Below are 22,337 nucleotides of genomic sequence, written 5' to 3' on the forward strand. Positions count from 1 at the left end.
AACTATTGACCCTCTCATTCATGTAAGACAGAGACATACAAGTCCGGACAGCCAGACTGCCATGTTGCAAAGAGACATACAACTATTGACCCTTTCATTCACGTTAGACAGACATACAACTCTAGACCCTCTGATTCACATGTCATACAGACATACAACTATTGACCCTCTCATTCATGTCAGAAAGAGACATTCAACTCTACACCGTTTGATCCTTTTTGCCGACTTCTCTTCAGCCTTCAACACCCTGCAACCATACATATTGGCGGAGAAGTTGTTGACCCGTGTGACCTCAACCACAGGCTCATTCAGTGTATAATCAGCTTCCTCACCAACAGATTGCAGAGGGCACTGGTGAACAATGTCCTATCTGACACACTCTTCACCTCCACCGGCTCACATCAAGGCTGCACCCTGTCTCCCCTGCTCTTTGTCTTCTACACAGGTGACGACAGGTCCATTCAACAGCTTTGCTGATGACACTCTCCTCCTGTGCCTATTGTCCAGTCCCTCACTCCACCACGGCTCAGCCCTCCGGGACTTTGCACTTCGGTGTGAAGCCTCCTGCCTGAAGCAGAATGTGAGCAAGACGAAGGACATGGTTATCAAGCAAAGGCAATTACCACCACAGGGGGAGCCAGTAGGAACGATGAAGGAGTACAGATACCTGGGCACTGACCTTGGGCAACTGAGCAGTGCACGGGACTGGAAGCTGCTGGCGGACCTGGACAAAAAACTCTGCTTCCCAGCTGAGATCGCATCCACCAACTTGTGACCAGACCTCGTTCTGCGGTCACCCTCACTGAGGCTCGTCTACATCATAGAGCTCACGGTGCCCTGGGAGGGTGCAGAGCAGGAGGCCTATGAGCGGAAGAAGCTGAGATATGCTGAACTGGCCGCGGAGGCTCAGCAACAGGGCGGGAAAGCGAAGGTTCGTCCAGTGGAAGTAGGCTGCAGAGGGTTCATAGCATCTTCAGCATCTCGGGGAGATGGGAGTACGAGGTAACGCCCACAGACAGGCAGTCAAGGACCTCTCCAAGGCTGTTGAGAAGGGGAGCCAGTGGCTGTGGATGAAGAGAAAGGATCCAACTTGGGCCTTCAAGTGAGCTGATGGCATCTAAGGGGGTTGAATCTGGTACGCTGGGATTCACTGCTGAACCCTCTGGAGGTGTCGTGGGCCAATCGGCAAAACGTCCATGAAGGAGGGCGCCCACTTGACAACCCGAAGGAAGCCATCGCTCACTTGAACCCCGCAGTGTCTCATCGGTGCCTTAAGTACGCTTCTATCGAGGAATATCAACACCAAGTCCAACACGACAGATCTTTCACACTTCATTTAGAGACATGCAACTGTTCACACTATCCCACCATTCACTTTCATTCATACCTCATACAGGGGGTCCTCGACTTACGGCGGAATTCTGTCCCTGGGGAGTGACGTAATGTGATTGTCACAAGTCGGAACTCACATACAGTTCATAAGTACTCTCACCTACGCTAACACGGTGGTAAAATTGTAATCTAGGACATAAAACATTGTTTAGTAAAAAGAAAGGAAAAAAACTTTCCAGAAAAACCAACACAAGCGAAATAAAGCAAATGAAGCGCAATCCAATATGGCGTAATGTAAACAAAGCTGTCTTCCTCGTGTAGCGCCGCGTGACGATGCTCGCCGAACCAGTTCCCGTGCCAAATTAGTTTTGTTGCAAATGCAGTACGGCGGAATGATGGAACAAGACTTTCTTAATAAATCTTTGGGAGATGGCGATGAAATACCGTTGGTCGAGGGTGTCATAAACCAAAGACTGTTTTGAAGGATAAGCGACCATTCAGCCTCTCATTCACATGTCATACAGAGACATACAACCATTCACCCTCTCATTCATGTATCGGGGCAATTTCGGCTCTCCGGTGAACCACCTACATGTTTTTGGGATGTGGGAGGAAACCGGAGAACCCGGAGGAACCCTGCACTTTTCACTTTTTCTCATATGAAGATTTGGAGTAAGCCTAGATGACTTTGGCTAGAATTTATTTATCATGCGCTCTCATCTGTTTTCAAAGTAAAAGTCCAGGAATCCCTCATGAATAATCCCACATCCCCGAACTCACTCTCATCATTTTAATGAAACCAAGACAGCGAAAATAAAAAGTTGGTTTTCACAAGCTTTATTCTCGCAGTACAAAGCACGTTATACAAATATTAATACAGAAAGTAATAAAACATTGATTAATACATGGTTAAACTTTTTCGTTTCTTTTCTCCCCATCATAGCAGGAACTGTGAAATGCAGTTTACATGAGAGTCCAAACAAGTGCTTTGAGTGCTCGTGGCGTAGACGGACGCACACGAGCTTGAGCTTCGACTTTGTGCTTGGAAACCAATGCAACGTAAACGTGCATGAAAAAAAAAAAAAAAAATACAAGAAGAAAGTGTGGGAATAAAATGAGTCAGACTCGGCAAACCAAGGAAAAGCAAAGTTGTGTTTCAGCTGCATTTTCCTGGTCCGAAAAACCAAACACCTTAGGGTTTGGTTACGCATCCCTTATTATGAAATACACGTAATTGCAAATACCCTCCGCTGAGCCCCCTGCCGACTGCAGGTCGAAGCTTCATCCTTGGTTTTTCTCTTGCAAACATCAAAAATACCAGAGTTATTATCATTACCGTTGTTGATTTACCTGCAGTGCTAGCAAGAAAAGCACATATTAAAAAAAAAAAAACAGGTTTCGTTGTATCGGCTGAAGCGTATCCGGCAACAACGGAGGCCTACGGGTAGAGCTACCTGATGCGCTTCACAATGATTTACTTCATGTTTTTTTCCGTATATTTTTTTTTTCTCAATATTCAGCCTCAGGATGCTAGTTTGGCGTCACATGAATCCAAACTACATCAGCTGAAAGCGATCTATCGGTTTCCAGGTATTGGGACCTCGTACCAAATACAAAATCGAGCGCGCGAGATTTCACATCTCGTTAGCGATGGCGGTAAATCAGGACCGGTTTTACAAGATAACACGATAATCCCGAATTACTTTTGAGATGTCATACGAGATAAAACCATGCATGAGAGTTACCTGAAGGTGTTGTTCCCAGTGGATGTTCAGAAAACATTAAATAACAAAACTCAAACTACTTTGCACACTCTGAGGCTACTGTCGGGTTGCGTTCAGGGACGCTAAGTATCAATGCATTGACAAATAACACAGCGTTGCCAAATAATCTTAGGCTGATGATGGAATGCTGACAATTTAAAATGTGACCTCCCTGTTGTTTCCTTGATTATTATAGTCAACAAAGATTTTGCCACATTAAAACAGCGGCTCCAGAGAAATGCAAACTTTCTTATTTTCCAGTATGTAACTACATGTACCTTATGTATTATGTGCCTTATAGGCCCTTCACCAGCTGGAATAGATAAATATATATATTTATGTAAATTGTTCAATTGAGGACAAAAGATGTTCCTGAGAAACAATATTGATTTTTTTTTTTATCAAAAATTAGTTTATCTTGCTTTTTTTTTTTTTCAAACCACAGCATATAGAAATACGGCAGGGGTCGGAGGCTCTGGTAGCTGCCAGGGTTGAACTGTATTGATTGGGTCTGAGCTGCGGCTGGAAAAATAAAATATAAATAAAAAAAATAAAAAAAAAAATAGGGAAAAACAAAAAAAAAACAAAAAACGGTTGATTCGGACTGTCTTTATCAGCGTAAGAGCGCTTCTGAATGCAGGAAGGCAAATGACAAATGAGGCGACGGCGAGGGTTTCGATTTGCTGAATTTGCGAAAAGTCGAGGAATTAGCAAAAGAGCGAGTGAAAACCTCAGTTAGAAAAAGTATAAAATAAAGTAAAAAAAAAAAAAACTCATAATAAAAGCAACTAAATCTACCGTGATATGACTTGTTGTGACACCCACGCTCCTAATAGCCTGATCCATAATCAAATGGAGTTATCGTTAAAAAATAATTACACATAATTAGCTAAATATTCAAGTACTTGAGGCACTGGGCCTGCCAATACCTGACCTGAAACTTAAAGGAGCCTGCGCAGCTCCTAGCACCAAGTGGTTCCTTGCAGCTCCGCTCTTCACATTTACTTTTAACTTCGGGCTTCCGTTCAAGCGGCGACGTCCCGTTTCGTTTTGCGATTGCCGTCGTCAAACGGTTTCCCTGTGCAGAACGCTTTGTAAACGACCTCCGCGAGCAGGAGATTGTAGGAAACGGCGGAAAGTGATGAACTAAAATACACACATGCGTAGAGACACTTCCTGTCTTGGCGCGGTCATAAAATACGGGTCCGACAGCGAGTGTAAACATCAACAATGGTTAGCGATTGCTGGATAATACACAGGAAATACTCTGGAGTCCGCCGTTGTTATCACGGTCAACCCGACTGCGCATGCAACCTTAGTGGACGTGGTGTTGCTTTTTGTCCGTCTCCATGGTGACAAAGACGGTTTGACACTGACCCGATTAGACGTTTCACAAAACGTCTCCGCCGACCGTCATCGAGACTTCGGGAGGCCTCGGAGTGTCCGCGGGATTAACACTTTTTCCGAATGTCCGCCGAACCCCAACACCGAACGCCGATTGTCCGCCCACTCTCGATTCCCGTCACCTCCTTCATCGCTCCGGCGCGAGATGCGAGCGGAGGAGGCGAGGTGAAGCAAGACGAGGCGAGGCGAAGGCTGTCATTCCGGACGGATTTCGCTTCACGTGTGACGCAGTCGCATCATCCGCCCCATTGCATCCGAGCATCTGTTGTGTTTATGATCTCCAGTCAATTACAAGTCCATTAACCTCGAGTTGAATCATGTGACCAGAAGGGATGGGGAAAGTGTATGAATTATTCCTCGGTCGCGTTTTGCGAGGAAAAGTGTTTGATGGCGGGGAGGAACTCGGTCGGTCACAGCCGGGGGACGGAGAAAATGGAAGAGCCTGTCGGAAAACGTAAGACGGAGTCGTGTTGAGATGATTGAATTTAGATAATTAAAGCTTCGGGGAATCTCCGGGAATTGGCTCGGGAACTTTGAGGTTGTTTGCAACCCAAGAAAAGATAACACTGTTGTTCTGTTGCATCTTTCTACATCATCCGCTGGTTAGGAACCGAAGGGAACCTCGAGGACGAGGTGGTTTCGACAAGACGGACGTCCTTGAAAGTCGATATTTACATCTTGGTTTATCTCATTGGCCTCCGACAGGCCCTCCCCTTCACGGTTGATGATTTTATCTCTCCTTCCGCAAGTCACTTTGACTCGTTTGAAGCGGCGGCTCTTTTGAGATGCCGATCTGTCGTTCGGCGTAAAACTTTCTTTCGCGCTTGTGACGGGACTCGAGGAGTCCGCCGGACCTCCTCCGTGAGAGCGACCGGTCGCGAGAGGAAACGGACTCCGCTGAAAGCTCTCTTTGTATGTCCTCCAAAGGGAAGACATGCTTTGAAGGCTTGTCGGTTGTTATCCCAGACACGATGATGCAACGCAGCCGTGGAAGATTGTCTAAATAATTCTTCACAGGCTGGAGCCGCAGCCTCGATTAACGCCTCCACTGCGCAGACGGCGAGTTTTTAAATCACCGGCTCAGTTCGGGACAAGTTGTCGAAACTTAATGCGGCGCTCTCGGAGTATTCGTTTACTTCCGAAGTAGAAAAAGTACCTCTCTTTGTCAAAAGAAGCAATTTGGCCTCTCTGTTATTAGCAAAATCCTTTAATTAAATTCTAATCATAAGTTAGTTATTACTCGCCTTTTGCACCACTCAGACGGAGATGAAAAATTTCAATGCTCTCACAAATGGAGGTTTTTTCGATTTTTACGTTTACGCGTGCGCGCTTTTTTACGCTTTAAAAAGGAGATGCCCGAGGAAGGGTCGGGCGTTTCGAGGTTCGATCGAAGCGTGTGTTGGGGACTTAGCAATCACTCGGCTGTCAACAGATCCCGCCTGAAAAACAATTTACGCACCATTTACTGCATTTTCGATTTGGAATTATCACCCCCGTCGGTAATCTTCGTGCTGCCTTCGGACTAAACGAAAGCGTTGTACCAACCGTGAATGTTTGGCGGGCTTTGTTCGTGAGCTTGGCTACATTGATGACTCTCGGTCTATCTATAATATACAAACTGCAAAGAAATATTTACATTCCCGGCTTTTTGCGCAAATACAGGAGCAGGGCGGGGTCTCGGAGGCGGACTGAGAAGGGCTCAGATTGGTCTCGGTTCCATTTTCATCAGCAGTGCAATCATCGGGCCTGTCGACGATTCGCGAGAGGCGGAACGGTTCACCTCAGATTTCCAGAGATGCCGTGGTGTTGGCGTGACGCCCCCGGCTGCACGTCTTGCAGCACTGGGCTCTCACGTTGGGCAGGTGGCAGCGGCTCATCCAGCGAAGAGTCTGGCAGAGGCGAGCGGTGATGCGGTCGCGGAGACACGGCGCTTCTGCGTGGGAGGCAGACAGAGAACGACACGGACAGGAAGATCGATCACCTTGAACGCCTTGTTGGGCCGCATTTTGTAATAACGGTGCATTTTGTAATAAACGTCCAAAATGTAATAACTTTTTCATTTCATTTTGTAATAAAGACGCATTTTGTAATCAATTTTGCAGCATTATGTAATAAGTCATTACATATTGAGAAGATTATTACAAAATGCACTTGCAACTTTTTTATTCTCTAGGAAATGTAATAACATGGTGCATTATGTAATAACAATTCTAAAGCATAGTTTATTTGTTTAATTGTATTTTATTTTACTTTAAAGTATTTCTAAAAGCTAGGCCCAATATTAGTATCACTGTATTAGCCTAGTAGCAGTACTTAGCAATTATTATCAGTACACTATTCAAAGGTTGCATTAACAGAGAATATTCTATAAATTCCATGTTATTACATTTCCTAGAGAATAAAAAAGTTGCAAGTGCATTTTGTAATAATCCTCTCAAAATGTAATAACTTATCACATAATGCGGCAACATTTATTACAAAATGCATTTGGGCAGTTTAATTATTACAAAATGAAATGAAAAAGTTATTACATTTTGGATGTTTATTACAAAATGCACTGTTATTACAAAATGCAGCTTAACACGCCTCCAAAAAGACTGCCCTGTTGAGCTGCATTTTGTAATAACAGTGCATTTTGTAATAAATGTCCAAAATGTAATAACATTTTCACTTCATTTTGTAATAAATCCGGATTTTGTAATAAACTGCCCCAACGCATTTTGTTATAAATTTTGCCGCATTATGTAATAAGTTATTACATTTTGAGAAGATAATTACAAAATGCACTTGGAACTTTTTTATTCTCTAGGAAATGTAATAACATGGAATTTATAGAATATTCTCTGTTAATGCAACATTTGAATAGTGTTCTGATAGTAATTGCTAAGTACTGCTACTAGGCTAATTACAGTGATACTAATAATAGGCCTAGCTTTTACAAATACTTTAAAGTAAAATAAAATACGATTAACAAACAAATAAACTATGCTTCAGAATTGTTATTACATAAAACACCATGTTTTTACATTTTCTAGAGAATAAAAAAGTTGCAAGTGCATTTTGTAATCATCTGCTCAATATGTCATAATTTATTACATAATGCGGCAAAATTTATTACAAAATGCGTTGGGGCAGTTTATTACAAAATGCGGCAGTTTATTACAAAATGCATCTCTATTACAAAATGAAATGAAAAAGTTATTACATTTTGAATGTTTATTACAAAATGCACCGTTGCGGCTCAACATGCCCTCAAGTAAATGTTCTCCAAAGCATCATGAAACAAAAACATCTCAGGCTATTTCATTCAGAAATGTTTGACTGCATAATTAAGATTATTGTTTTGACACACATTTCATCTCTAAGGTTACATTTTCCACGATATCGAAACCCTGTTGATTTTCAAACACTGTGATAAAGTGAAGTGATGTGCGAGTTGTGAACGAATCGTTGAAAACGAACGACTCATGAGTCGTGATTCCTCGTCTCTATTTAACTAGCTAACTGCAAAAAGACCGTTGCACAATGTCTATTCTATCTAAATTAAGAAACATATCAAGTTAAAGACCGTTTCCGTCCTGTGGGAAGAGAAAAGAAAAGATTTCTTGTTTCAACTCTTGTCCCCCATTTCCTTCCCTGCTATGAGCTGTGAACAAAGAATCACAAAGTGCTCACAGCAGCCGTCACAAAACAAACGGCTCATTCAATAACACAATGAACGAACCACTCATTAGCTCACAGTAGCTGCGCTTCGCTCACTTAACCATTGACTCGCTGAGTAGCTCAATATGTGAATCACTCAATGGCTTCCAGTCGCTCTCCCCACTCAAAATGAACTAATCGCTCAGTAGCTGAGAGTAGCCCTCCTGACTCACAGATAAACGACTCACTCAGTAGCTCGGAGTAGCTGCCCTACTCAGAAAACAGGTGACTCAAATGACTTAAAAATACATTTATTTTTTTTTTCTTGGCGAGAGACTCCTATTAACTCGATTCGGTTAAAAACGAGTTTCCCATTGTCGATGAAAACGTGCCATTGTGTGGGGGGGAGGCGCCTCAACAAACGTTTACTTTATATGACGTGTATTTTTCATCCATTTCATCAGGGAGGCGTGATGGGGTTGTCATCTTTTTAATGACGCAATCAACCAACCCATTTCGGTTGAAGAAGTTGGTCAGGCGTAGCCTTTCTAATCGCCCTCACCCATCATATGTAAATTGCCTTGATTGGTTGCTCCGATTGCCTTCTGCCACCCTGTAGTGGCAATTTCTTACTGCTTATACCACGTTTATGTCTTCAGATACGACACACTCACCATTCATTAGGTGCTTATGTTGTCATTTAAGAACGTGACGCAAACCGAGCGTATTTGAGCTTACTCAAGATGTGCCTTAACAGCAGCATTATAAGCTACTTAAAGAGAGGGGTGTTTCTTTGTTTGGTGCTATAAATTACATTTGACCCGTGCGAAATGACAGGATCATCTGCAAACACCAATCGGATGTTTCTACTCCAAACAATGAGAAGCCAACAGGCATGTTTCATGCATTCATCTTGAAACAGAAGAGAGATAGGGCACAGGAGGGGGGTCCAACATCATCACCTCTCTCCGTCTAAAACCCCAAATTTGGATAATCAGCCTTTTTTTGCCATTTTTTTCTGAAAATTGCTCCTGCTTCAAGTCTCGCAAGGTAATGCTTTTATCTGAAATTGCTCCATAATAAAATTAAGCTAAGATATTACTACTTTATTGATCCCCATTGGGGAAATTCTTTTGTCACAGTGCAAGAATATAAATATAAATATAGATATAAATATAAATATGAGACGATTATAAGGACAAGGACAACAACAAGGATAAAAATGGGTAGCAGAGTGAGGATGTGAAGTAGTGGTAGCACCAGTGTCATGCTGTCAGGGGAGGCAGAAGAGGCGGTGCCTCACTTGCCAATCTTGAAAGGAAAAAAATGTAAAATGAAAAAAATAAATGTTTCTATTTATCAGCGATTTGCACTATAAAGGTATTTTTCATTTAACCTCACAAGGTTTAGTCTGTTTTTTATTCAAAATTGCTGGATTTTCACAGTTCCTGTTCAAATATTGAGAAGAGACGTGTGGTGAGGCAGCGACTGTTGAGCCTCAACGTAGACAGCGCAATGACGACCGACTGCTGGCATGCTCTGCAATAAGACTATATTGCTGTTAAAATGTTTAAAAACTTTTGCTATATGAACTACATTTCCAATGTACCGTGTTTTTTGTCAGCCACTAAATCTGTGTTACTAGTTTGTTATGCTGAGTGATCATAAAACAGGTGCAAAGAGCTGCAAAGTGAGGCACGCCGTTCTCCTGCCTCATGGTAGGCACGCCTCACGCTACAGACACCAAATGACCTCAGTCTCCTCAGGAAGAACATCCTGCTCTGACTTTTGCGCGCCGCTGTTAGAGGCGGGCGGGTTCAAATAATAAAAAATTTTGTCCGTTTACAGTATTTAATCTGAATACAACGGTTACACTTTATATTAGGCAATTACAATATTAAGTGTGTCAGTAAGGAGCGAGTGGAAACAGTTTTTCAAAATAAGATCCGGAAGGTCTAATGAAAAAACTATAGTTTGGACCGAGAAAGATTTTCTTCGTGGACCGGTACCAAAATGGTCCCCGGGCCGGTACCAGGGTTCTTCTGGGGCCATTGCTGTACGTTACTTTTCCTGTAGAATTCATGTCAAGTACTGAGAGTACCACCCAAGGGGCAACAGGAGTAGCATGTTGGAGAGCCCATTATTTCTATGACACCTCCAACGGGAACACTTTTCCAATAGTCATGCCTGGTCTCGATACATCAGTACAGAAACATTTAGACTACTTTAAAAATAACGGCAAGGTCCAAAAATGAACGGCTGCGAGCTCAAGTGCTACAATGCAAGGGCATCTTTTGAGTTTCCAGGATGTCTGCGCTCCATGACCGTGACCTAATACCCTTTGGAAATTCAAGCGAAGGCTCTTTGTGAAGCGAACTCCATTAAGGGGCACGTTGTCCAGTCAAGAAGGACTCCATGACATCAGCGATGTACAAAGGCCACAGCTGCAGCCCCATACACGACATTTTCAATGTGCTACTTCTCACTTATTCTTTTTTTTTTTTTTTGCTCTTTTGAACCCTACCAGACACCCTCCACCACAACCTCACACTCCGCAAGGCTGAATATAGAACATTAAAATGACAAAGGGAGCAGGGTGAGATGGGGCTCCTCTCTCATTGTGTAGCTACAATACAGTGGCCACATAAGATAAAAATCACTTGATATACTAATTTTTTAACTTGAAGTGCAATTCGAGCAGATTTTATCCTTGAAATATGGAGAGAAAAAAAAACACGATACGGATACGAGAGCGACAGATTTTGAAATTTGCGTGGTACGTGCCCGTAAGACACCTTAATTGTCACATACAGTTATACAAAGAGCACAACATCCGTAAAATTTGACAACTTATGACCCATCATGGATGCACCATAAGCAGACAGAAGCTAAGGAACAGCACCTGGGGAGCATTTTGGGGTTCAGTGACCTGCTCAACAACACTTCGACAGGCCGGGAGGAACCGGGAATGTTCAGTTCCGGAGTAGTTCGTACAGGACATATCTGGTATCGTGGTCGTCTTGTGTGGTATAATTTTATATCTTTGTGCTTATTTTTTTTAATAATCATCATGGGCCCTCAGAAAGCAAGTGGTGACCCCAGAAAGAAGATGCTGTCTATGGAAATTACGCATGAACTTATAGGGAAGCACGAATATTGGTGTACGTGTGACCAATACCGTGCGTGAATACAATTGCGTTTTGGGGGCGGGGTTGGAATTAATGAATTGCTTTTGGGGAAAAAAATCAACATACAAACCCACTCTTGGATGGAATTAAATTTGTGTCTTAAGGGACCACTGTACTTGGGGGAGGGTTAAAGGGATTATTAAAAATAGTTGATAAAAAATGCGTCTGTTCACACATCTGACCTGTCTAACTCTCAAAAGATTATGGTTTCAAAGTCAATGGCACTCAAGGGAAAGTCAGCCCATTTGGAAAGCTGAGAGTCTGCTGCCGTTACACCGTTGTGCGCTAATCTGTGACTCAATTATTGTCGCGCAGGATCTGAAAAATTGGTCAATCAATAATGGCAAACTGCTTCAAACCCTTAATCGTCAAGAGCTTAGCTTAAAGGCTGCCTCACAGGATGAGGTCGAAAACCTGTCGCAAACTACCGGTATGTGTGCGTAGACGTTCCTGGCATGATTATAAATGCGTAGTCCAAGTTCCCTGTGTGATTAATGGCTGCCGGTCTTCCTGATTGCGATCCTTGAACACTGCGTTTGTCATTTCTAAAGAAGCGCTGGGATTCTTTTTCAATCAGGAGTTGAGAAAGAGGCAGATGCGCAGCGTTCCTGGGGGTATGTGAACAAGGCCGTTGGAAGGAAACCCTTTTCTCCCATCACCCTTGCAGCATTCAAGTCTAACGGAGTTTGATCGTTTAACGTAAAGCGTCAAGTAGATCTCCAAATCCAGGAAGGCTTGTTTGCTGCCTTGATTCGCACATGGCGGAACTCGATTGCCATCCGTTCAAATCCATTTTCCAGTTGATGTCCAACGCCTGTTCTTACTCCATCGACCCAATCCATTGCTGGGGACTGTCGGGGTTTCGGTTACAATTGAGTCTCGCTTCGAATGCTTTGGAGCAAGACTGGGGTCGAGATGAGCATAAAGATGGTATAAAGAGGAGTTTCATATTGTCAGTATTGCTTTCTTAGTCCACTCGGAAGCCTGCAAAGTAAGGTTTAGGTATACGAGTCTGGATCTTGTCAGAGTTGGCAAAAAGGGCTTAGAAATCCCCCTAGGCCACCAGTCGGCACATCCGAATGCAATATTTATTTACCCCGTGAATCCAGAAGGCTCCAGAATTCTTTACTTGCAAAGGCTAGGGATTAATTATGAGGCGCCTGCATTCATTTTGATGCTAACGTGTTTACGCAAGCGATACAAAATTTTGTATTTCTCTTGAAATCATTATTCAGAGGTGCATTTTAAACCGTTTTTTTGCACTTTCTTACAGTTGAGGACCTTCGACTTTCTGTATTGATTTCAAGAAAAATAATATCCCGTGTCCTCTCTTTGAATATTACCCTGACACTGACTTTTTGTAAGTGCTATAGTGGGTTTCAATGGCCAGAACAAATAGATTCACGGCTAAAATAAGTAGTTGCTTTACGAACTCCATCCAAAAACTTCTATCTCGTGGAGTCACAGGGATATGTAGATATTATTAACAATACTAATAATACATACGTAATTATTATTATTATTATTATCATATTATCATTATTAATAATAACAAAAATTTACTGTATTAATGGCGCTTTACTCAATAGTCAAGGATACCACACAGACATTTACAAAAGATATAGATTTACAAGAAACAATGAAAATAAAAACAATAAAAATGAGAACGTGGTTAAAAAAAACAAAAAAAAAAACGCTTTGAGAACTGCGGCTTTTACAATGATGCGTCTAATTTATGTGTTTTTACAGGGTAATTACGGTAGCTTCCTCCCAACAGGACCGTCACAGTGGACAAATGAAACTGTCTCTGCAAACCCACTCATAGTTATGATAATTCTTATCTATCAGCCATTTCGCGTTTTTCGTACACACCCCCATCATGAAAAAGACGAGCAAAAATACATTTGATTCAGCTATCAAGTCGAAAGCGATCAGTCTGGCTGTCGAAGAAGGAAAAAGATCTGCTGCGAATATGTTCAGCATCAGTTCTTTAAAAAACATTTGCGTCATGTATTAAGAGTTTTCAAAAAAATTCTTTCCTATTACATCCTTCTGTGTTAATATCTCATGTTTCAAAAGGGATACCTGCGGCTTATAGACAAATGTGCATTATTTATGTACAATTACTCTTTTCTTTTAAAAGTTCGTAGGTGCGCCCTATATATAGGTGCGCCCTATAGTCCAGAATTTATTGTATGTATACACTTACATACATGTATGTATATATACTGCTGAAAAAAATAAAGGAAACACTTAAAGAACACAATTTAACTCCAAGTCAATCACACTTTTGTGAAATCGAACTGTCCATTTAGGAGGCAACAGTTTGACTTGTTTTAAAAACATTGGATCAGCCTGTAGTGTGTTTTTACATTTTAATTTAGAGTGTGACTCCAAATCCAGACCTCCATGGGTTCATACATGTGATTTCCATTGATAATATTTGTGTGATTCTCTTGTCAGCACATTCAACTATATCAAGTATTTAATGTGTTATTTTAGTGTTCCCTTTATCTTTTTGAGCAGTGTATAATACATGTTTAGAAAATATGAAAAATAAAGTGAGTTGGTGCAGTTGGTGTTGGTTAAGTTGTGATTAGAAGTGAGGGAGTATGTGTCTGAGTTGGAGCGGCAACAAATAGATAATAGGTAAACACGTGAGGACTCATAAGAAAGTCATCTGCACCATACCATTGTCCGTTGGGCGGGTCGAACAAAGGCGAGGCAAAGCCAGAACCCCACACTCACACACACACACACACACACACACACACACACACACACTATGCTGATTAAACTGTGGTCGGCCGGGGAGTGGTAAACAACTTACGATGCCTCCTGGTTTCCACGGATGCAACTCTGAGAGATTGGCTTTTCATCTAAAGCTGCGGTGGAACCAAAGAAACAGAACAAGACAGTGGGAAGGAAAAGTGAGCCTCCGGGCTGCATCTCTTATTGCCTTCTAGCAGGCTCGGAGCTCGGTCTTCAGCGGCGCGGCGTCGCATCAATCACCCGGATGTGTCTGGTATCCCGTATTATCACGCAAACTAATCAATGCTACAATTAATTTCGCATTATCAGACTGGATTTTTTTTTTTTTTGTGTCCCCTGTGTCCCCCAAATAAGGATATCAATGCAGCGTCACTGTTAGAATTAATGCATTAGCGTTCACATGTTAGCGTTTATATTTAATAGATATAAATTATCTCCTTGAGAATTGTAGCGTTAATCTAAAAGCACATGCTTGGTCCATGTGAAGCTTAATCTTTGTGAGCTGACAGTCTCATCATCCTCCTTCTGAGAAAACCAACTTGGCCATCCAGGGGAGATATTAAAGACCAGCTGTCCTGGTATATCATCGGGCTCATAACAATGGGAATCTACTTGGGGTTCACACAGCCGCGCACGTGATCCTACATGTCTCGTGTCACAGCAGTTGTTTCCACATGAGTAAAAGCCTTTTTTTTTTTTTTTTTTTTATATTACCTGCAGCTTATGAATTTCACGGGAGAGGATGCTCTGCCATTTCCGTGACAATAATTGCATAAAACGCATGTTGAAAACTGGTTGTCAACAAAATGAAAAACATTAAACAAAAACAGGAAGTCCTTGACCTACATGGTTTTGTTGCCGTCTCTCATAAATATATGAAGAAAGGAAGTAGTTGGCGAGCGCGGCGCACAAATGTCGTCATGGAGGAAGATGGCTTTGTTTACGTTTGCCGGTTGTTCATTTTGTATTTTTTGGAAACTTTTTGCCTTTCATTCGGGGTCCCAAGTGCACCTCCACCGAAGGGAAATTGCAAATAATAAAATCCTGGTAAAAGGGCTAAACACCGACAAACATCAACCGGTTGCGTCGCATTTCAAGAATTATGGGCGATAAAAAGCTTATATTATGCATGGTTACAACGAGGAAGGTTGCCTGGAAGGTTTTTTTCAAGATGGTAGAGATAAATCCCAGATACTCAACCTCGTACGGCTCACCTGACTCAGGTGAGTGCTTGCGAGTTCCGACTGACGTCACAGAATGGAATCCGACGCGAATCGATGACCTCCCGTTCTTTCATTTTGGGTGTTTGTTTTTTACAACTTTAAAAATATACCGTAATTTCCAGACTATTGAGCACACTTCAATATAAGCCGCACCGGCTAACCGATCGCTAGCTTGGGCTTCCTCCTGCGCACTAAGACCGTCAAAGTCGTCTTCTTCGGTGTCGGAGTTGAACGGACTCAGAATTTCCCGGTCATTTCATCGATCCGATGTGACGAGGAGAAATGTTTTAGCGGCGTGAAGCTTGTTGGCCCTCCCCCCAAATGTCCATATATTAGCCGCAGCATTGTTTACGTGAAAAAAGTCGCGGCTTATCGTCCGGAAATTACAGCACAACCAGTCAGTCCCATCAGATTTCACAGTTACGCTTCAGAGTGCAACATTGCATATCTAATGCTAATACATCTCGATTTTCGCAATCGCAGACTAAAAATTGACAGTTGGAAGGAAATCCTAAGAGTCTTACCGGAGTCCCAGCGCACTCCCGTAATCTCGGTCGTAATGGTGATCTTACAGCCTCAAAGCAGTTGTAGCGAAGTCTCTTCCTCGTCTCAGGGCTTACGACAATAGCAAACGTGTTTAATATTATCGCAGGTCTTTCAGTCCGTATGGTGACGTAACACAATCAACATGCTGGTAGACGAACAATCGCAAATTGGCGGAAGAGTTGGTATTTCTCAATCAATATGGAGCGGCCAGAAAGAGGAGCAGATGGTGGAGCTGTGGGCAGAACAGCCCGACTTACACGATGTCAGCTCTCCAACATTTCACGACTGAGCGTAGACGGGAAAAGCCAAGGACTGAAATAGCAGAGACTCCGCAAATACCCGCTGAAAACATTGCATGGTGGAAAAACTGCTGAAAGAACCTTGTTGTAGTTTTCCTAGTCTACTGCTAGACCTTGTTTTCAGCCTAGTCTGATAATCGTCTGAGACTTAAAACTCTAAAAACTAGTCTTTAAACATGAGTCTTTTCCAAATCTTTTCAAAGTCTTTAGATGTATTGGTTGCATGAGTAAGCATATCCACGCAGTTGCAGTAATCCTGAAATTCAACCACCAAACAGGCCCTCCAACGTTTGTCCCAAACCTTAATTGGTTGGTTAGCTCCGGGGTGGCAATGTCACTCCAGAGGTACTGGCTTAAAGGACACGGGAAATCGGCTCCTTTAAGAAGCTGGGTCTTAAGTGCAGCAAAACATCCAAAACCAACATCCTTCCCTTTTTTGTCTTCCTTTTCCTCGACTTGTACCCCTAAAAGAATTTAGCGGTTTTAATTGTCCGTAAAGAGGGAGTACAAAGGAACATGTTGGCCTGCATCGCTGCTTCCTCTCTGCACTTAAGGCAAATAAGGTCACCTCAGTGCCTGGCATGCTTTTAGGCATACATGTCTGAACCCTGGGCCATTTACTTGCCAACGAACCATGGCCTTTCATCAACACTGCGTGCTGTAACCCTAAATTGATGCCTACAAGTACAAAAAAACCCTTCTCAAACAATCTCTCAAGTTCTGTATCTTCACCAGCGTTGATCTAAAAGTGGCCTTCTGGAAAGCGGTCAAGGCTGAAAATAGCAGGGAAAATCCTCTAGTTTTCTATTTGTTTTGTTTTGTTTTCTTTCTTCCCAGTCTCGAGCAATGTCCTTTGGGCTTAAAATGACCCTGCAACATTCCAAAGGCTCACGATTGCACAATCTCAATGCAAGGCCGCCTTGGTCCATACCATTGTGTGCGCATCTTCAATGGGGCCGGCGTTGCTACGGTAGGTTTTGCTATCTCTGTAGGCAGGGGTCAACGCTTCAATGAGACTTTCAGCAGCTGAAATTAAAGTAAGAGAGGCTTGGGGCTGTCTGAGCTTTCCCCGTGACATGAGACAGCGACAAACTCCCAGGACTGAAGGGGTCCTGAGAACGTCCTGGGAGTTTCACCGCTTTGCAGCCACATTCTCACAGATTGGACGGTTGCTACTTAAAAAAAAAAAAAAAAAAAAAGTAAAAATAAAAGTTTTCCAAACCAGCCTGACATGCCTTTAAAAGACCACCTCACTTCATACTGTTATTCACTGTGATCGCCTGCGCAAGTGGAGGAATTGGTGGTGATTCAAAACGGAAAAACAAATTTGTAAAGCTAGATTTTACAGTTAAGCAGAAAGGGCTTATTAAATCCCAGTGCTGGAATCCCGGGCTCTGCACACAGCGCTTCCTTTTTTCCGTTTTGATATTCGGCGAGTAAGTGAATAATCATGAAAAAAAAAAGTGTTTTCTATGGCTGTGTGTAGATAGCGTATCAACAAAAGCTGGACGATAAAAGCACAGGCGGCGACGCGCAAACCGAAGACGCATCTTGTTCTATGTCGTGACGAAAAAACTGTCTCGGCTGGAAATCTCTTCGTTTTCGACTCTGGCGAACAAAGAGGCCATTTTAGTCTCCCCGAAGTTGTCCTTTCCCGCCGCAATTACCGGAGGAGAGGCTCAAAAATGGCCATCGACTGCAGAGCAATCTCAAAAAACGGGACCGCAGAAAGACCCCTGGTTCTACTGGATACATTTTATTGAATTAACTCAAACAGTGTATACAAGCATAAAAATTATGAATGTTTGACGAACCCGCCCAAAAGTTGAGGCTTAGTCTGGACAGTGAGGCTGCAGGCATCAACTTATCTTAAAGTATGATGTTCAATGCATTAGTATGTGTGTATTATTCCGCTGATGAATCAGAAAATTAATGCTTTGTCCCAAAAGTTTCCTTGCTAGTCTTAAAAACTTGAAAAAAATGGAGCTGATATTTAGAGAGGATCTGAACGGAATAGGAAATCAAATGAATAAGTAAAGAATTTGCTTTGAAAACTATTCCAGGGCTTTGACCATAAAAGGTACTGATAAATATAATAACCAAGTCCGATTTTCGACATTGTGATGGACTAAGAATTATTACGGGTCTCCCGGCGAGAAGGTTCCTAGTTGTATTCCTACCAGGAGGCCTTTCTGTGCAGAGTCTACTTGTTCTCCTTCTTATTAAAAGTATCAAATTACGATTTCCACTGGATTGCTTTTAGTCCACTGATTTAGTCCGCTTACGATGAAAACGACAAAAATGATATTCATGGAGTGTGTAGTATGTGAACACCATTGGAGGTGTAAATATGAATTTTAATTATCAATAATCATGAAATGCAAACCAAAGCAAGCAAACTATAAACTCAAATTTTGAAAACACGCCTGGCGCTCGCTCCCATCTTGCATCTTTGTATAATTCCAACAGCATTTAAATGACTTTTGTGCTGAATGTGACGCTCAGGGTGGTCCGGCATAAATTCTGTCCACACTTTTCTGTCTAGCTACTTTATCTTTGCAACATGTATTATAGAGCAGAACTTTATCACTCGAAAAAACAAAAATTTCAACCAGTTACACAGTTTTTTTTCCACTCCAACAGCCATTTCATTTGAAAAGAAACGCATTTCTTTTTTTCCATTGGCTCGGTGAGTAGTTTTTTTCTATTATTGTAAGGGTTTAACACCGGCTAACGAACTCTGCAAAAACACCGGGGGTTTCAGTTGATGTCGGATTTGATATTTTGTGCACAACACAGATTTTCTGTGTGTTTTGAGCACGTGCACAACTTACATTTGGCCCGCGGGCCAAATGAGGTCCATGTTAAAATTTACACCGGCCCGCGGCCTCTGTAATAAAATCAATAATAAAATTCAATCCGGCAGCCCGTTTTTCTATTTCTTATTTTTGAGTCTGAAATTGAAATAATAAAAAACACTGCATTTCTCCTTTTTGAAAACAAGGATTCACATGGCCCTCAATGTTTTGTACTTCAGAATAATATCATTTATTCAGGGTCATTTTCCTGTTGATATGTTTTGAATTTAGAAGTTCATATCTTTCTGAAAGTTTTTTTTTGTTTTTCCAGACTTTTTTCTCATTTTATGCGGTATTCAAATCTGAAAGACAGTGCGTTCGGTAAAAAACTTGTCTTCTGTGTTAAGACATGAAAAGTGTAAGTTTGTAATAAGAAAATGGCATGAAATTGTTAATTTCCATTTAATGTTAATGGTCTGAATTGCCGGCCAGGATAGGCAAAATAGATATAACAATTAAAAAATAAAAATCCACCAAAGTTGCCTTTCTCCCAGTTAACTTTCTCTCTCTCCTTCCTTTCTTTTTCCGTCGCTGCTTCTAGATCAGGACTTTTGCTCATCCCAAACAGCTTGTCCCCTTCTCCCTCCAGACCCAAAACGATTACTTTCCGTTAAATCGGTGTGCTTTGTGTCTCTGAATACAGTGTCCATGGTGACGGGGATGTAATGGGTTTGATGAGTATTTCAAATGATAGTGGATAATATGAAAAGAAAAATAGAAAAAAAAAAAAAAAAGCTGCTTAGTACTGCCCGTTCCTTGTCCTATTACCATACAACTTTCCGGATAAAACGTACTGTGAAACTCTTGCCAGCCGTTTTTCCTCTCCCGGGCCGGTGTCATTGGCAGGACAGCCGCGGCGCATTTCGATCTCACCGTTCCCCGCGGACAAATAGATCCAACGTCAACAATTCCATATTGGATTTTGCCGGACCGGACAGAGAGGCGGCTTTGCAGAGATCCGACAACGTTTGGGTCTGATAATCGGTCACGTATCCCTGACATCCCAGATCTATCCGGGTTTTGATCTCTAATGGATTTTGCGCGCCGACCCGCAAAGCGGTCAAAACTTTACTTTTAAATAATTCGGTGTCCGGATCGAGATTTCGGATTGACCGAACTGTATGTCAGTCAAGGGCGTCGATCCTGCAGTGGACCTGGATGATAGGCGAACAGATATTTTTAATGATGTGATCTACCTGCACTATCTGTACTGCAGTGTCTTCTGTGACTCCTTGTTTTGTCATTTTGTGCAGTAGAGTTTATTTTGGGGCCCCACGATCGACTCACGTTGCCTTTGCGATCGACCCGGATATTGAGATGGATGTGTCGGGTGCCCCCGTTGTACGATATAAACAACGTTGGGCGTTGCTGTCTTTCTTTTGTTGCTATCCTGTGGAGGTTTGAAGGCGAGACTGCATCGAGCCCCGGGCGGTGTTCAGGTGGTTCAGTAATAAGAAATCAAAAATCACGCTTCCTCCTGTGTTTGACCGAGGCGAGCCTGGTGAGAAGAGTTGCAAGGACTCAAACCCTCCCTCTCTGCAGGGCGTTGCCTTGCCGCAGATTCAATCCACAAGGTCCACCTCCCGTCCCCGGCTGGGGACGCAGTAGTATGAGATGCAGGAGTCTTCCAGTCCCATTGCGTTCGGACTCTTAAACACCCAACATGTGTTTACGACCTTGGACGACCTCTAACCAATCAGCTCCCTGCTGACAAACAGCTGCGGAATACCTTAGATTATTCAAGGACCACCTGCGCTTCACTGTCTACTAGCACTTCTTGTATCTGTGCTACCATCGAGTAGCCTGGCACAAGAATCGACAAACTGGTAAATAGTCCAATTTGCATTGTTTACATCGTTACTGTATCTTTCAAACTTTTCCTCTTGGCCGATTCCTTCAGGGATCCCCGCAGACAATCATTTGTCTAGCTGACCCTCTCCTCTGAGACCTCTTCTCTACGTAGGCTACCTTGTTGTCCCCTACCTTCATGTCCTCTCCTCCATCCATGGCTCTCTTCTTCTGTCTTCCTCTAGGCCTGGTGTCTGACAGATCCAACCTCAGCATCCTTCTACCAAGATCTTCTACCCTAACCGGTTGAGACGGAAGGCATTTCAGCTAAAGTCTTCGTTCGATAAAGGGCAGTGTTTCCTTGCCACTGTTGCCAAGCGCTTGCTTTTCGGGGAATGTTGGGTTTCTGCAAATTGTTTAAAGAGTGTGGTCCAGACCTGTTCTTTGTGGAAAATGACACAACTCTTTTGGCATTTGGCACCAAGTAAATAAAATCTGAATCAGGATTTGAATCTTCACCATTCCCTCATCTGTACATGTCTGAACCATCCTGACCTGACATTTTTTCCAAAGCATCTACCTTGTGCCTTCCCTCCTATCCATTCTCCTCACTCCCTAAAAGAGGCGTGTCCAACGTCCGGCCCGCGGGCCTAATGCGGCCCGTGTTCAAATTTACCCCGGCCCACAGCCTCTGTCATAAAATCAATAATATGACCATATGTAACATGTAAAACCTTGACATGTTTAATCTTTCCGATTTTTTTCCCCAAACAGGCTTTTTCCTTATTTTAAGTGGTATTCAAATATGAAAGACAGAGCGTTTTTGGTAAAAAAAAAAAAAACATTAGATTTGTGTTCTTACGCCATTTGCAATAAAAAAAATGTCACAAAATAGTTCATTTGCATTTGATGTTAATGGCTCAAAGACTGCTAGGCTAATTCAGGGTGAATTCATTTTCACCTCACCAAATGTGGCCCTCTGCAAAAAGTTTGGTTAGCCGTTTCCTAAGAGAACCTCAACATCTTCATCACGCGGTGCCCTTTCATCGCGTACTATTCCACAGTTATTTTAGACACATCTTACCATGCATTTGACTATAAACACTTTCTGTCCTCTGAATACGAAACCGCGGCCAGTCCCAGAACAAATACTGGGATGATGGACTCAAAAAAACTTTTTCGATACCCATTATCTTTATGTAAAGTACCCATTCTCTGTATGCAAATCTCCTCCCTGCCCTTGACTGAGCTCTGAAAAGTCCTAGAATAGAAAGGCAGAAACACAGAAAGAGGGAGCAACAGTGGCGCACTTGACTGCCGTAAAGGCTCGGTACTCACCGGGCGCCGCGCCCTCACACTCGTCCGTTTCGCACCGTCGCGTGTTCTCCGGCTGGGGCTGGTGGTGGCACTCGGCGGGATCCACCACCTCTTCCGTCTCGGCCTTCGTGTTCACGCACTTGATGAGCCGGCTCTGCGCTCCACCGCCGCAAGAAACCGAACACTGCACGGGGAAAGAGTTTGG

General features: G+C 42.7%; 1 protein-coding gene across 1 annotated transcript in view; it reads right to left on the reverse strand.

The window, feature by feature from the left end:
• Window positions 1-2,153: 2,153 nt before the first annotated feature.
• Window positions 2,154-22,337, reverse strand: part of adamts7 (a disintegrin-like and metallopeptidase (reprolysin type) with thrombospondin type 1 motif, 7) — an 87,760-nt gene continuing 67,576 nt past the window's right edge. The window contains exons 23-24 of the mRNA XM_086144150.1: window positions 22,154-22,316; window positions 2,154-6,432 (exon numbers count right to left, since the gene is read on the reverse strand). Of these exons, the coding sequence (XP_086000276.1) occupies window positions 6,281-6,432; window positions 22,154-22,316 (315 nt within the window). The 3' untranslated portion in view covers window positions 2,154-6,280. The remainder of the gene's footprint in view (window positions 6,433-22,153; window positions 22,317-22,337) is intronic.

Source organism: Fistularia commersonii, chromosome 3, assembly GCF_037954325.1.
Source record: "Fistularia commersonii isolate RoL2024-O1a breed Wild chromosome 3, RoL_Fcom_v1.0, whole genome shotgun sequence".
Taxonomy (NCBI): Eukaryota; Metazoa; Chordata; class Actinopteri; order Syngnathiformes; family Fistulariidae; genus Fistularia; species Fistularia commersonii.